General features: G+C 33.3%; 2 protein-coding genes across 7 annotated transcripts; one reads left to right on the top strand and one right to left on the bottom strand.

Moving 5' to 3' along the window:
* The first annotated feature begins 1,783 nt into the window (after positions 1–1,783).
* On the top strand, positions 1,784–8,713 carry LOC114928851 (uncharacterized). 5 transcript variants are annotated; one of them, XR_014926280.1, is made up of 5 exons: positions 1,784–4,914; positions 5,972–6,025; positions 6,581–6,782; positions 6,864–7,055; positions 7,132–8,713. XR_014926280.1 is itself a non-coding variant. In XM_085489294.1 (4 exons), the coding sequence occupies exons 3-4, from the start codon at positions 6,933–6,935 to the stop codon at positions 7,612–7,614; spliced, it is 606 nt and encodes a 201-aa protein (XP_085345420.1). In that variant the 5' UTR covers positions 1,784–6,441; positions 6,581–6,782; positions 6,864–6,932; the 3' UTR covers positions 7,615–8,713. The 5 variants fall into 5 exon arrangements, 1 of the variants encoding a protein (XP_085345420.1); XR_014926278.1 differs by having other exon boundaries at positions 5,972–6,441; XR_014926277.1 differs by adding an exon at positions 6,399–6,441 and having other exon boundaries at positions 1,784–6,025.
* LOC114930215 (uncharacterized) lies at positions 4,943–12,470 on the bottom strand. 2 transcript variants are annotated; one of them, XM_085489308.1, is made up of 6 exons: positions 12,141–12,470; positions 11,733–11,834; positions 11,223–11,467; positions 10,505–10,625; positions 9,901–9,994; positions 4,943–8,620 (listed from the first exon to the last, which is right to left on the bottom strand). In XM_085489308.1, exons 1-3 carry the CDS (start codon positions 12,295–12,297, stop codon positions 11,322–11,324), a joined length of 405 nt encoding a protein of 134 aa, XP_085345434.1. In that variant the 5' UTR covers positions 12,298–12,470; the 3' UTR covers positions 4,943–8,620; positions 9,901–9,994; positions 10,505–10,625; positions 11,223–11,321. The 2 variants fall into 2 exon arrangements, with proteins under 2 accessions (XP_085345434.1, XP_085345430.1); XM_085489304.1 differs by having other exon boundaries at positions 10,505–10,585.
* Positions 12,471–14,866: the final 2,396 nt, after the last annotated feature.

Raw genomic sequence — 14,866 nt, 5'->3', positions numbered from 1 at the left:
AAAGGGGCCTCCTTTTTCAACAAAAACCCCGGGAAAAAGCTATAAATCGAAAATCGGACACACGAGCGAGAATGCGTAGTAGAAAAAACGCGTTCCCCCTAAACCGGAGAATAGATCGCGTAACTACAATAGAAAAAATTTTGCAATTACTGCAAAAAACGCGGACACAACCGTGAAAAATGCTGGACATTAAATGGACGGTTAAAAACGACATCAAGTCACGATAGAATAAACGGTGATAAAAAAATCGCGTACGTTAATGTAACCAAAAGTCGTAAGAAGCTGAAAACGAGAAACAGTGATACGGGATTCCGAGCGAAGCCAGTAACATGACGAGCAAAGTAGCCGACGAGGACGAAAGACAAGAGAAAAAAGAATAAGACGACACGCGCGCGGGAATATCAGATGCACACGTGCGCCGAACGCCGAGAGAGAAAGAGAGTTTAAATATAATTAATCTGCCCATGCGAGAGGCAAAGACACGGGGAAAGTAAATATGCTTTACGATTCGGGAGCTACGATTTTTATTGATAACAGTGAAACTCTTAAAAGGCGAGACCGAAATTTACAACGATAAAATACTCATCGTGGGAATAACCGGTCCACAAGGGCAAAGACAATCGGAAAAATGTACGCGAAACCATTAAGCTAAACGGGAACAAAATAAGAACATACGCGATTTACGTTGTGAAAGATGAATTTCCGATGGAATTTGACGGAATTATAGGAATAGATTTCCTGAAGAAACAAAATGCTTGTTTGCAGACCATAGGAACGGGAGCGCAACTAGGAAACGCGGTAATAAAACTGCGCCCGTATGAGAAGATCCGATTACGGCCGCGCAGCGAAACGATTAACCGAAATTTAAATAGGTCACGAAAAAACAAATCTGAGAACGAACGCGATAGGAACGAGGGAGACTCGGAAAGAGAGACCCCGGTACGCGTAAGCCAGTATCGCTTATCACATATCCGACCCGCCGTAACTAAACATATCGCAGGAATCATAAAGCCGACCAAACCGCGCCAGGAATTTTTATCGGACGATAACCTAGACCAACAAAAAGTTTTTTAAAACAAAATTGAAGTCGGTGAAAAATGCTTATATATGACGAAACGCTACGACAAGGATAACCGAAAAGAAAACCTCCGACGCCTAAGATACAATAAGGTAGAGAGAAAAAAAGAGGGGGAAGAAAAAGCGATACGCATGCACACGACAAAATTAAAGTTATTTATTAAACACTAGGGACTTACCTATTCTGGTATCGCGAATCGATCAAGGCTGGTCGCCCCCACCAAAACCACCACTTCACGCACCACTCGCGTACCGGTACAGCGTATCGAGGGTGACGTGCAAGGAATGCGGCTCACCCGCCCTCCGGGACACATTCGCCCACCGGAGCACCATATCGTACGCCCCGGGTATACTCGTCCCCCGTTATTTCGGGCCCCACAACAGGGGCGCGGGCGCGACAGTAGGGACACAACAAATCGTCTAAATGCGAATAAGCATTGCACCTAATACAATTAAAACGAAAATACATATTAATATGTCGTGCGCACGTAACAAAAGTTGTCCTAAGACTGAAGAAACGACAGAAGATATAAAAAACGAATGCTCCGCTTTCTTGATAAAAAATTGCATACAAAAGTATAAAATAGTAAGGGGAATTATATATATATTACAGGATGATCATATTCAATGCCAACGCAGCGACATTGAGACGGTCAAGCCAAGAGCCATACGAACTCGAGAAATTCACCAACGAACCAGGGATACATTTTGAAAAAATAGGCCATCTACATTGTTCTAAAAGCACGTGGAAACTAGTAATAAAACTAGACCTAGCAACATTAACTGCGAAACAGGGTTACATACGAAATTATATAGAGCGTACAGAAAAAGCGTGCAATGTGTTAACGCAACAAAACACATGCCTTAATTTAGTTAGTATTACAAAACAAACACTAAACTATTTGGAAAAGACGACAATACAAATAAATACACTCTACGACAGACATACAGACAAACGTAGGGGAATAATTGACGGGATAGGAACAGTAGCAAAGACATTGTTCGGTACCATGGACGCCGATGACGAAAAACGCATAAATGAACAACTAGAATTAATAAATAGCCGACAGAGCACGTTACAACACACAGTTAGACATCAACTAACAATAATCAACGATACAGTAACACATATAAATAAGTTAGAGAATACAATAAAACAGAGTGAAAAACTCTTACAGGAAAATGTAGCGCAATATATTACGTTAGAAAAGATACAGGGACAATATGAAATAATTATGGCAGCATTAACAGACGCCATTAGGGATGCGGAAAATATTATAGAATACTTAGCGCAAATCGAGGAAGGAAACATACATCCGAAATTAGTACCATTTGATAACATTGTCGCGCATTTAAAGGAAGCCGCAACACAGTTAGAACAGGGATATTATTTTCCGTTTAGAACACACGCAGTAAACTGGCATAAAATAAAGAAACATGCAAGCGTAAGTGCATACGTAAGCAAAGAATATAATTTATATACAATACTGCGGTTCCCGATAATATCACAGCCTAAATATAACATAATAAAGGCAATTGAATTCCCGTGGCAGCATACAATAAAACATTTAAAGGTATACAAGTAGAAAACAATATGTTTGCCATATATAACCTTAGATTAACATATTTAATTATAACAAATGAGGATTTACAAAAATGTAGTAAAATAAACTCTAATTATATATGCGAACATAGCATGCCGACTTATCGCGTAAACATGAATATACCGTGCGAATTACAAATGTATACGCAACGAATGCAAGATAAGCATGAATGTAAGGTACGCTATCGGGTAACGAAAACGACAGTATGAATCCCGTTACATCAAACACACACATGGTTGTACTCAACAGCTAAGGAAGAAAAAATAAATATAAAATGTGACGGATACACAGAAAAAAATTTAGTAATAAAAAATACCGGCCGATTAACCTCACGAGGAAACTGTCAAATTAAAACGGAGGATATGACATTGGAGACAAAAGAGACGACTTACGTAACGAACATAGATACATATTTACCGAATTTTAATATTGCACCGTCACAAGACGAGGACATGAGAATACTCGTCACATTAAATAATCTAACACAACACAACGCAGAATTAATAGAATTACGAACGAAGATAAACAACATAGACAATGATTTACAAGATAATGAACAAAAGTTTTATACAAGAAAACAATTTATTTATCCCATGACCTCGAGCGGATTAGTAATAATCATAATTATAATATTTGTCATTGTCATTGTAATTTGGAAAGTAAAAAATAGAAAAGACATTAAAAGAAGACCAAGAGTGACGATACTCGACGATGACTGGGATGTACCTAGATCTATATTAAAAAGAAGTAATAGTACGCGTTTTTAGGAAATAGGAAACGATTATAATTATATTGTGAACGGGATAAACATTTGTAAGCTTTAGTTGTAAGCGAAAAACTTCATACCTTCGTTTTTCTTCTTTAACGGGGGAAGGATGTTATATCCCCCAAAGATATACAATAGATATAACTATTAAAAGGTAACTAATATTAAGAAATGAGTACTAGTATTACATCCGCAATTACGACAGACACTGACCGCGTTAAAAAACGCATACGATGCGAGGTATACGCGGAATCAGAATTACGACAGATAATGACCGCGTTAAAAACGCATACAATGCGAGATATACGCGGAACAGAAATTGGTCAACGTGCAAGCAAAGCAGAAGGACTTTGAATCTGCTTCGCTTGCACCTAGATTCTCGACCGGGGAAACCTGTTGCCAGGCACCCCTTCCGATCGGGGAAAACTCCAAAAAACAACGATATAAAAAGAGAGTAGAGACGCGACAACTCGCTCAGTCGCAGACACAAATAATCGCTCTAACCACGATCTCGCTAACCGCGCGCGCACTTAGCATCGACTCGCAGTTGTGCGCGATACGCGGAGTAATAGAAAGTCAGTGCCGCACACACGGTAAAGCTTCAGTGTATTATTAGTGAAATAAAATAAAGACCAAGTGGTCGAAGTTGAATACAGAATTTTAATACAAAAAGTGTAGTGCATTTTCTACAAACACCCGACAAGTCCTGACGCCCCGGATTCCCATCCCAATTTGGCGCGACCCTTAAGTGTCTCTCCCGAGGCACACAACATACCTATGAATTCATTTTTGGGAATCTTTGTGTGTGACTCTATAAAATGCCATCTATTATTGATACCGTTTAATGCAAGATCTACGGAAACATTAGTAAATGATGAAACAACGTCCAATGAAACTATTATGTCGGAATCTTGTAGTGTTTTCCCTGATAGAATTCCCTGAAAAGATTTCATCAACAAAAAAGAATATTATTATTTATTTTCAAGCGACTCCCTTCTTCCTAAAGCCTATGGGCTCCCCAAGATCCACAAGGAAAATATTCCTTTTAGATTAATAGTTTCCTCAATAAATACTTCTCTATATAATATTGCTTCCTTCTTTCATAAAATTTTAAAAGATAGCCTTCCTAGAGCTGACAGTTTTGTGAATAACAGTTTCGATATATGCAACATTCTATCAGGGAAAACACTACAAGATTCCGACATAATAGTTTCATTGGACGTTGTTTCATCATTTACTAATGTTTCCGTAGATCTTGCATTAAACGGTATCAATAATAGATGGCATTTTATAGAGTCACACACAAAGATTCCCAAAAATAAATTCATAGGTATGATAAAATTTATATTAACTTCTACATTTTTCACTTTCAATAACATAACTTACAAACAAATTTATGGGACTCCTATGGGTTCCCCACTTTCTCCGATCATTGCCGATATAGTCATGCAGGACTTGGAAACATTGGTAATTAGTAATTTAAATTGCGAAATGACTTTTTATTTCCGTTATGTAGACGACATTATTTTATGCACTTCCGCTGACAATATTACATATGTTTTGAACGAATTCAACAATTATAACGATAGACTACAATTTACATTGGAAAAAGAGGATAATCGGTGTATAAGCTTTTTAGACATAATGATCAAAGTAATAGATAATAAAATTTATTTAGATTGGTATCACAAAAAGACATTCTCAGGTAGATTACTTTCATTTTTTTCAAATCATCCGACTTGTCATAAAATAGGAACAATTTATAACTTGGTAGATAGAGCTTTATTACTATCACATCCGCAATTTCACAAAAAAAATATAGAGAAAGCTATTAACATTTTGCTATCCAACGGTTATCCTCTTAATCTAATTTTCACAGAAATAAAACGCAGATTAAAAAATCTCTCAACTAAGAAATTTAACAAGCCTAATAATAACAATATAACAGATACTAATAATACTAATACTAACATTAAATATTTTGTCATACCATATATAGAATCAATATCTGAGAAAGTTGCTTCAGCAATAAGAAGACCTGACGTAGTGGTAGGATATCGTTGCATTAAAAAATTGAATGACTTCATAAAAGTTCAAAAGGACAGAAATAATTGCCCCACGAATTCTAATGTTATTTATAAATTGAATTGCAACGATTGTGACGCCACATATGTCGGACAGACAAAAAGACAGTTAGGAACGAGACTTAAAGAACATAAAAATAATATTAAATTAGACTCTGCTAAACATTCGGTTGTCACGGAACACATTCTAAACGAACAACATACATTTGACTGGGACAATATTAAAATTATGGATCATGAAAAGAATTACCATAAAAGGCTAATATCTGAAATGATCCACATTAAAGAACAGAAAAATGGAATTAATTTAAATAAAGACACCGAATTGTTAGACAGTAGTTATTTTGACATACTTAAAAAATTTGCTGAATCATAGTTTAGAAAAAACATTGGTAATAAATAAATACATCACGCTCTCTATTTTGACATTTGTTATTCAGACTTCGCAACACACACTTGAAATATCAGGAAAAAGGACTTGTTAAAACGATAATGTAAGTTGAAAGATTTTTTAATTTTCTCTGACATTGATTTAATTCGCGTATTATATCCGCAGCATGTTTAAATGTCGCATAACTTGGCATCTCAGACCAATCGCCTTGCACATCTATTGGTCAACAGCGAAGAATCGTTTTAATTTTATATTTTAATATTTAACTAACTTTGTATTTTTAACATTTAACTTTGTATTTTAATATTTAACTTTTATGTATTGATAAAGACTGTAGTGCAGTCGAAACGTTTACAATTTATATCGTTTCTGTAACGAAATGTTAATTTAATTATTTAACTATTAATAAATTTTTACATCTTATTTATTTGCTCGTTCAGTTGGTCTACTATATTTGATTTGTTTAATTTTATTAGAGGAAGCTTAAAAATCTCTTCAAATTACGTTTCACATCTGAAAGTGAGTTTCTTTAATTTTCAATTTTTTAAAAATACTTTTTAAATAAATATATACATACATATGTAGAATAAAATGTGAAGAGAGAGAGAGAGAGAGGGAAAGAGATTTATTTCATATAATTATTTTTATGTTTTTATAGAGAAAACATCCTGATTTATTTCCCGAATATGAAGCTCACAAAAAAGCCAAACGGGAATGCATGGAAAAATTTAATACCATTCGCAGAACAACTTGCGCTTTCTCGCAAGAAGTGTTCGAGAATAATATTGTTCATTTTATATTAGAGAGTATATCACCATTTAACATTGTTGAGCTTCCAGCGTTCCGACAAATGTTTGACAGTGAGTAAATTTTTCTTATAAATTCTTTTTTCAATCATTAATGTATTTGCAACCTCTAAAAATACAATTTATATTATATAGGCTTCAGAATAAAGCATGGAGACGAACCTCTGCGCCATATAACTCGCAAAATTGTAAAAAAAAATTAATATGATTCACAATGAACATATGGAAATCATAAAAAACGAACTAAAAAATGTTAAATATGTTTGCACTACAGCGGATGTGTGGACTGCACCCGATCGTAGAATTCTCGGTGTTACAGCTCATTGGGTAAATATCCCTGAACTTCAAAATTATCAAGATTAAAACTCACTATGTCTAATATTATACTAATTGTTTTTTATAGCTTTGTGAGAAAACCTTGAAGAGAAAATCTGCTGCTCTAGCTTGTAAAAGAATAGAAGGAACTCATTCAGCTGAAATCGTGGCTACTGAATTAGATAAAATAAACGAATTATTTGAATTAAATTATAAAAAAATAGTTGCGACAGTTACTGACAATGGATCAAATTTTGTCAAAGCTTTTAAAATGTTTGGTATAAGCAGCTGCACTATTTTGAAAGATGGTCCATCAAACGTGGCAAATATAGATGAATTGGAAAAAACACAAATGAATGACCCTGAAGAAACTGAAATGAGTGACGATGAAATTAATGAGATAGATGAGGATTATGGTGACACTAATTATGATATTAATGATAATTATAATGATAATGATAATAATGCTAATAATGATGATAATGGTGATAATGATGATAATAATGACAATGGTGATAATTCTATAGATAACGAGGAAATAAGTGATGAAATCAATATCATTTTGCCTTGACATCTGAGATGTGCAAGTCACACATTACATCTTATAGCTTCAAGTGATGCGATAAAAATAATAAAAGAGGATTCTAGATTAAAACGCTTGCACGAAGAGACGATCCAAGAATGCGAAAAGCTTTGGAAGAAATTGAGATCATCTAAGAAGCGTGAAGCTCTAAAAAAGTATTTGAATTGTGCATTAAAACGTCCTGTTGCAACTAGATGGAATTCTTTATATGATTGTCTCAAGCAAATAATATCATTAGAAAAAAAATTGACTGATGTTAATGTACAACGATGTATCGATTTTGAAATCAATATCAGGGAACATCATTTTCGATACATCAAAGATTATTTAATATGTATGAAACCTTTAGCTATTGGAATTGATAAAATTCAAGCCGAGACTACATGTTATTATGGTTGCTTAGTGCCACTTTTATTAAGCATAAATAATAAATGGACAACAATGCTTAGAAGCAACGAACTTACATATTGTAAAAAGTTGGCAGAAGGAATGCAGTTACATTTATTAGATAGATTTAAAGATTTTTTTGAAATTCATGGACAAGGAGAAGCTGCTGCTCTTGTTGCGATAACACATCCACAATTTAAAGATAGATGGTTAGTTTGCCTAAATGACGATAAAAACAGAAAAGTGCAATTGATCAACATAGCATTTAATAATAATGAAAATTTTGAAGTTCCAGAAGAAAACATGGACTCAAAATTAGATGATTTTTATGATTTTGGCAAAGACGTTACGCAGTCTAATAGAAAATCGCAAATTTTTACATGCCAAGGGGAGAATTCGCTAGAAATATTACAATTTCTAAACAACCCAATTAAGACCTTGGATGTATTAGATCGATATCCACAAGTTAAACAATTATTTATTAAATATAATACTTGCTTACCTTCGTCAGCGCCAGTAGAGAAACTTTTTTCGTACGCTACTATGATTAATGTAGCTAAATATAATAGATTAACAGACGATTCCTTCGAAAAAAAAGTTATAGCCGCTGCAAATGGGAGAACAAAGCGTAAATAATATAATTACATATGAGAGAGAGAAAGAGAGAGAGAGAGAGAGAGAGAGAGAGAGAGAGAGACATATAAGAGTAAATTTAATTATATTTAATGTTAATATATATTGCATGTTTCTCGAATTTTTTTTTATTTGTTCTAAAATAATAAATGTATAATGAATTAAAAATGTTCTGAATAAAAATATGGTTTAAAAAACGTAAATTATTTATTATTGGTATTGTAACTATTACGTACAATAACTTTGCTAGAACCAAGAAAAAGATATATATTATTTAAATTCAGTCATATTAATATCATCTATCAAACATCTTCGATTAAAATTAAAATTTTATTAATTGTTACACATTGTTAATTAATGAAAATAGAGAAATTATATCGATTTTCTTAAGTCAATTATTAATGGAAGAGATTCGCATTAAATTTGCTATATTTAATCGTCAATTATATATTTTTTAATTGTTTCTGCTCAAATCAATTGTCAATTGAATTGTCTTCAATTGAATCTGTTTTTTTCAATCGTCCATTAAAGTAATTCTAATTAAAATTAACTCATTAATCGTTTAATTGAAAAATTTTTAATTAAATTAGCTTGTATTAATCGTTTAATCGATCGCTCTCCGATTAATTTCGTTTATATCAATTGTCAATTAAATAATCTTCAATTGACTTCGATCATATTAATTGTTAATTAAGCGATCTTCGATTAATCTAGCTTATATCAATCGTTATTGTAACGATCTCTAATTAATCTTTCTAAAATTCATCGTCAATTAAAAATATTTTAATTAAATCTGTTCATATCATTTGTTCAATTATAAAAAATCTAATTGATATTTTGCCATCTCTGATTCCAATATAATACAGATTCATTGTAAAAAGATAAATAAAATATATTAACAAGACTAGTTAAAAACGTATAATGTGAGTAATAATTCTGAGTAACTAATCTTGAGTAATTTTTTTTTTGAAAGCCGTTTATCATATATATATATATATATATATATATATATATATATATATATGAATCACAATTATGCTACTATTAATCAGCTTCAAAAATATTACAATCTTTTAATAAAAAATTTATATATTTTATCACAATTTATATGTAATATTTCGGCTTTATAACTCGCTAAACATTTTGGCTATTTATGTTTCATTTACATTATATATATATATGTATAATGTGAATGTATGACATATGTAAATAATATATGTAAATGTATATATATGTATAATGTAAAATTCATACCTTGTTTTTGGTGTATTATGGACTCTGCTTTATGGAGCTGCGTTATAGAATCAGCGTTGTGGAGTCTACCTGTTACATATTTAAACTTTGCTTCCTGAAAAGATACAAAGATTAAATTATGTAGCATTACTGAAAACATTACTCAATAATGTAACGGAGTAATGTATTCTGCTACAAGTTCGAGGTTACTTGTAAGCAGATGGCAAAATAATAATTAATTTAGGCATTTAATGCAAAAAAATGTAATGATATAATAGCCGATTAAACTTAATGTGTATTCGCATATCATCGTTGTATATTAATGTAGACAGAAAACATACACCATTGCATATCAAATTTTTGATCTGTCTACAGTAGTCTACATTAAGATGCAACGACGATATACAGATACACATTAAGTTGATTTTGTTATTATATATCATTACATCTTTTTTGCATAAAATGCCTAATAAATTCTTAATTTGCCATGTTCTTACAATTAACCTCAAACTTGCAGAATATTTTGTGTCACACATATTATATTATAACAAAATGTTATAAAAATATTTTTCATGTTTTATATATCTTTAAAAAAAGAATTTACATACAAGATAAAAGAGATTACCTTATTTAATCAAAGTTACGCTTTCGTTCTCCTCGCCCGTCGCCCATGCGGTCGCCCGTCGCCCATGCGGTTGCCTGTCGCCTGTCGGCAGCAAAAATAATAGAGAATATTCGGCTTGGAACTGCGGAATATGCAAATACATTTAGAAAGCGTAATCCCGCGTAACTCAAATTATATAACACTAATTCTTTAATTATAATAAAATAATATATACAGTATTATTATTTTTATAATTTAATTTAATATATGTCTATTAAAAATCTTTTAAAAATTTGTTTTAAGATGTCTTTAACATGTGATGTATAATAGATATCTTTTAAAAATACATTAAAGACATCTTTTAAAAGAAATTATCTAGATATCTTTAATATGTATATTACATAATATGTTAAAGATATCATTTAAAATGTCTTTTCAGATATTTAAAGGTATCTTTTAGAAAATTCTACAAAGGAATCTTTTAGGAAATTCTACAAAGAAATCTTGAATAAAGTATTTTTAGACATCTTTTAGATATCTCCTGGATATCTTTTAGAAATATCTTGAAGATTTCTTTAATGAGATATCTTTTAGATTTTTACAAGATTTCGATGTTTACTAGGTAATTTCTTTTTTTCCATATATGTAAAATAAAAATTGATAAATCTTGATAAAATATGTCATGAATATATGTCAAATTTTTTTGTAAACATAAGTTAAAATAAGTAAGGAAACATACCGCCACTCCTCCGCCACTGTCTTGATTTGTTCTTCATTGATACATACATCTTTTGCCTTTTTACGGATAAATTCCACCGCCTTCAATAATTCCATCACATCATATAGTCACTGCTGGTACCCTCGGCCATGACTTTACGTTATAGAATTTAATTAATTCGTAACAAATGTTGATATTTGCAATTGTTTCAGACCGTCGACTATCTGTGACTGTGGTTCCTGTTATACTGATCTTACGTAAATTGCCTGCAAGGAAGATAAACTCGACATGTACAAGGTCGTAAACCTAAACGTAGGCTGTTTATGGCTCGCTTTCGAAATTTTGTCGGTCACGCTTGTATTTTCTTTTAAATTTCTTATAGATACACATTCCTTTACTAATTGTAAAATAAAATAAAAATCTAATTTTAATTTTACAAAGTATTAATTTTACTTATTATTATTTAATATCGCCATGCGATAATTCGCGAACTCTACTGTAATATTATTACCAATGATGCCTTTTTCTTACCGTATATTACTTCGTCTCCATATGACTCGAATTCATCGAAAAGTAATTTCAACAATTTATCTGCTTTGTAATTGGATGATCTCAGACATTCCACAAAAGTACCTGTAACAATAATTATAATATTTTATTTTAACAACATATATGACAAATTTTTAATGAGTATAAATTTTTTATAAATATAAAATATGTAAATCCTGTGACATTTACATTTAATTACAAAATTCAAATCCTTTCTATCAAGGAAAGAACTCTACTTTTTTTATAAATATAAAATATGTAAATCCTGTGACATTTACATTTAATTACAAAATTCAAGTCTATTCTATCGAGGAAAGGACTCTACTCTATCTAACTCTTCGTCACACCTACACTCGCGGTCGCGACAAACTGTCGAATCTGTCAACTCACGTTTAACAGCCGGGCAAATTCGGCAAGTAGGGTGTACTACGTGCGACAGCCAACGGGCCTCCTTAATCCGCACCGCCACTTCCGAACTCGTGCGCCCGCTCGTCCGCATTCCGGGCGTGAATAACGCGGACCCGCCGTCCGCCGGCACGTAAAACATTTCTCGACACTCACTACACAATCATCACATCATCCACCGTAATATTTGTCGCACCTTATTCGTCTCATCCATCACCGCACTCACAATTATCTCATTATCGCCGCGCACTGCACTACACACTCGCCATTTCACATCACCACGTGTTTTCATCGTCTCAAATCGACTCAGCTGATCGTTTCACGCAATCATCACATGTATCTCGCCGCGCCGGCGCGCGTCTACCCCACCATCGATTCGCTATCGACTTGCGATTCCGCGGCCGAAATTCACCAACATCAGGGCCGAGGAATTATGGCGCCCCGGGCATGAGACCCAAATGTCGCCCCCTATTTTTTCTTTTGTAGCTTTCTCGGTCGCGTTTGCTCTTTGCATTACCCGGAATCACGATTTGCACGGAATACGTGCAAAAATCCACCTGTGAACACTAGTCCAGGAAAATTCGACTTTTACATCGGAAAAATTAGTAACAGGCTAAAAATTTGCACACAGCTTGGCATTAGGGTTGTAAATAATATGTCAAATATCCCCAACGATCCGAGTGCCGCTAGATCAATTACGCGGGGTCAAAGGTCGCAAAAAACGGTTTTTTGCAAGTATCTCGAAAACGGTGGACTTTTCGACAAAAAACATTCAATACTAATTTGTAGCTGAGATAATTTACTACGAAAATGGTCTAAAAATCTTTTTTCGTAGGAGTAACCATTTATGAGATATAGCGCTCCAAAGGATCGCGAATGTTATGTTAATAACTATATGCACTCTCTTCCACATCACCTTAGAGGTAGAGTACTAGATGCGTTTTTTTTAAATACGTGGTATCCCCAGTAGGCCTAATTCACGGTTTTTTGATTTTTTTTTTGAATTAATTTTTTTGAATTTATTTTTTAATTTATTTTTTAAATTTATTTTTTTGAATTTATTATTTTTTGAATTTATGATGAGCTGGGTGCATTTAGGTTCTCATCCTCAATTTTCGATCTCAAAAAATCACGTAGCCTTACTACCACGATATTTCCTACTTATATATATACTTATATAGTATATATAAACATATACGCACTGTGAATGAGTGTGCGGAGTCATTAACAATTCCTCGTATCTCATAAACGGTTACTCCTACGAAAAAAGATTTTTAGACCATTTTTGTAGTAAATTATCTCAGCTACAAGTTAGTATTGAATGTTTTTTGTCGAAGAGTCCACCGTTTTCGAGATATTTGCAAAAAACCGTTTTTCGCGACCTTTGATCCCGCGTAATTGACCTAGCGGCACTCGGATCGTTGGGGATATTTGACATATTATTTACAACCCTAATGCCAAGCTGTGTGTAAATTTTTAGCCTGTTACTAATTTTTCCGAACTTTGACGATTTTTTGGTCGAATTTTCCTGGACTACACAGATCTCAGCGCCCCCCATGCCCTGGCGCCCCGGGCGGTTGCCCAGGTCGCTCATCCCACAGGCCGCTCCTGACCAACATACTAGGTTTGTTCGCGTTGCATGCCCCAACTTGCTCCTTTTTACTTCAATGCGCTCGTATTGGTCCAATTCGAGGAGTGCACCAATACGAGCGCATTGGAGTAAGAAGGAGCATGTTGGGGCATGCGACGCGAACAAACCTGTTGTCACTTCGCGACAAGGCGGGCGGGAATGTTCAAAACGCATAATAGAATATTATACGCATAATAAAATATTATACGCGAATAGAATATTCCAGAATATTCTAGACCGATCGATATTGAAATTCACAACAAATAGTTCCATCGTTTTTCTATGTTTTTCAAAAAAAAAACAACGCGTCATAAATCAATCTGTCATCAAAAAACCTATCAAAAATATAAACAATTAACGCTCATACAGCACCGATAGATTGTAAAAACATTACAACAATCTTTCACCGCAATATTGCAATATTTGCAAATTTACTGCAAAATGTTGCTACATCATTGCTGTTGAATTGCAGCAATGTTAAAATGTCCGCTTTTTGGAAGATTGCAACAAAATATTACAACAATATTGCAATATGTTATGAGTTTGCAATAATGCATTGTTATTGCAACCATAAACTAATGTTGCATATACAGGTATATAAATATAAATAAATCATTAATGAAAATACGTTGTAGTTAATTTATATATATTACAATATATAAATTATAGAATTTGGATTACATGCAATATTTCCGAAATATTAATGTCATGTTGCTACAAGTGTGCTGGAATTTTGTGCACTTATATCTCTGCAATGTCTTTATAATGTTGCATTGCAACTTGCAACATTGCAACGTTGCTGCAATATAATTGCAATAATCTGTGCTGTATGGGCGGTATCGTAACCGTTCTGCCGAATAATTATATTACAACGAGCATGCGCGGCTTCTCACGGGCACCTCGATTCATCAAGAGACACGGTAGTGTCTCGCGACCAGTTAAGGGCGTAGCGGAGACACCGTGTATCTTAACGCGAGTCGGACATTTGAGTCTTTATAATATTTCGAATCCTCAATAATGGCTGAAGCAATCGAGTTTATACTAGACTTAATCGATAGATTGAGTTCGAATTATATAATAA

This window comes from Nylanderia fulva, unplaced genomic scaffold, assembly GCF_048542155.1.
Source record: "Nylanderia fulva isolate GAGA-0341 unplaced genomic scaffold, ASM4854215v1 Scaffold115, whole genome shotgun sequence".
Taxonomy (NCBI): domain Eukaryota; kingdom Metazoa; phylum Arthropoda; class Insecta; order Hymenoptera; family Formicidae; genus Nylanderia; species Nylanderia fulva.
Note: the sequence above shows the minus strand (reverse complement) of the source record. Positions and strands in the feature narration are given on the sequence as shown.

Coding starts and splice junctions, on each gene's coding strand:
- LOC114930215 (XM_085489308.1), bottom strand. CDS start 12,297: ATGTTTTACGTGCCGGCGGACGGCGGGTCCGCGTTATTCACGCCCGGA. Junction 11,835..12,140: donor AATTTGCCCGGCTGTTAAAC/GTGAGTTGACAG, acceptor TTATTGTTACAG/GTACTTTTGTGGAATGTCTG. Junction 11,468..11,732: donor TGGAGACGAAGTAATATACG/GTAAGAAAAAGG, acceptor TCTTCCTTGCAG/GCAATTTACGTAAGATCAGT.
- LOC114928851 (XM_085489294.1), top strand. CDS start 6,933: ATGATTCACAATGAACATATGGAAATCATAAAAAACGAACTAAAAAAT. Junction 7,056..7,131: donor TCGGTGTTACAGCTCATTGG/GTAAATATCCCT, acceptor TGTTTTTTATAG/CTTTGTGAGAAAACCTTGAA.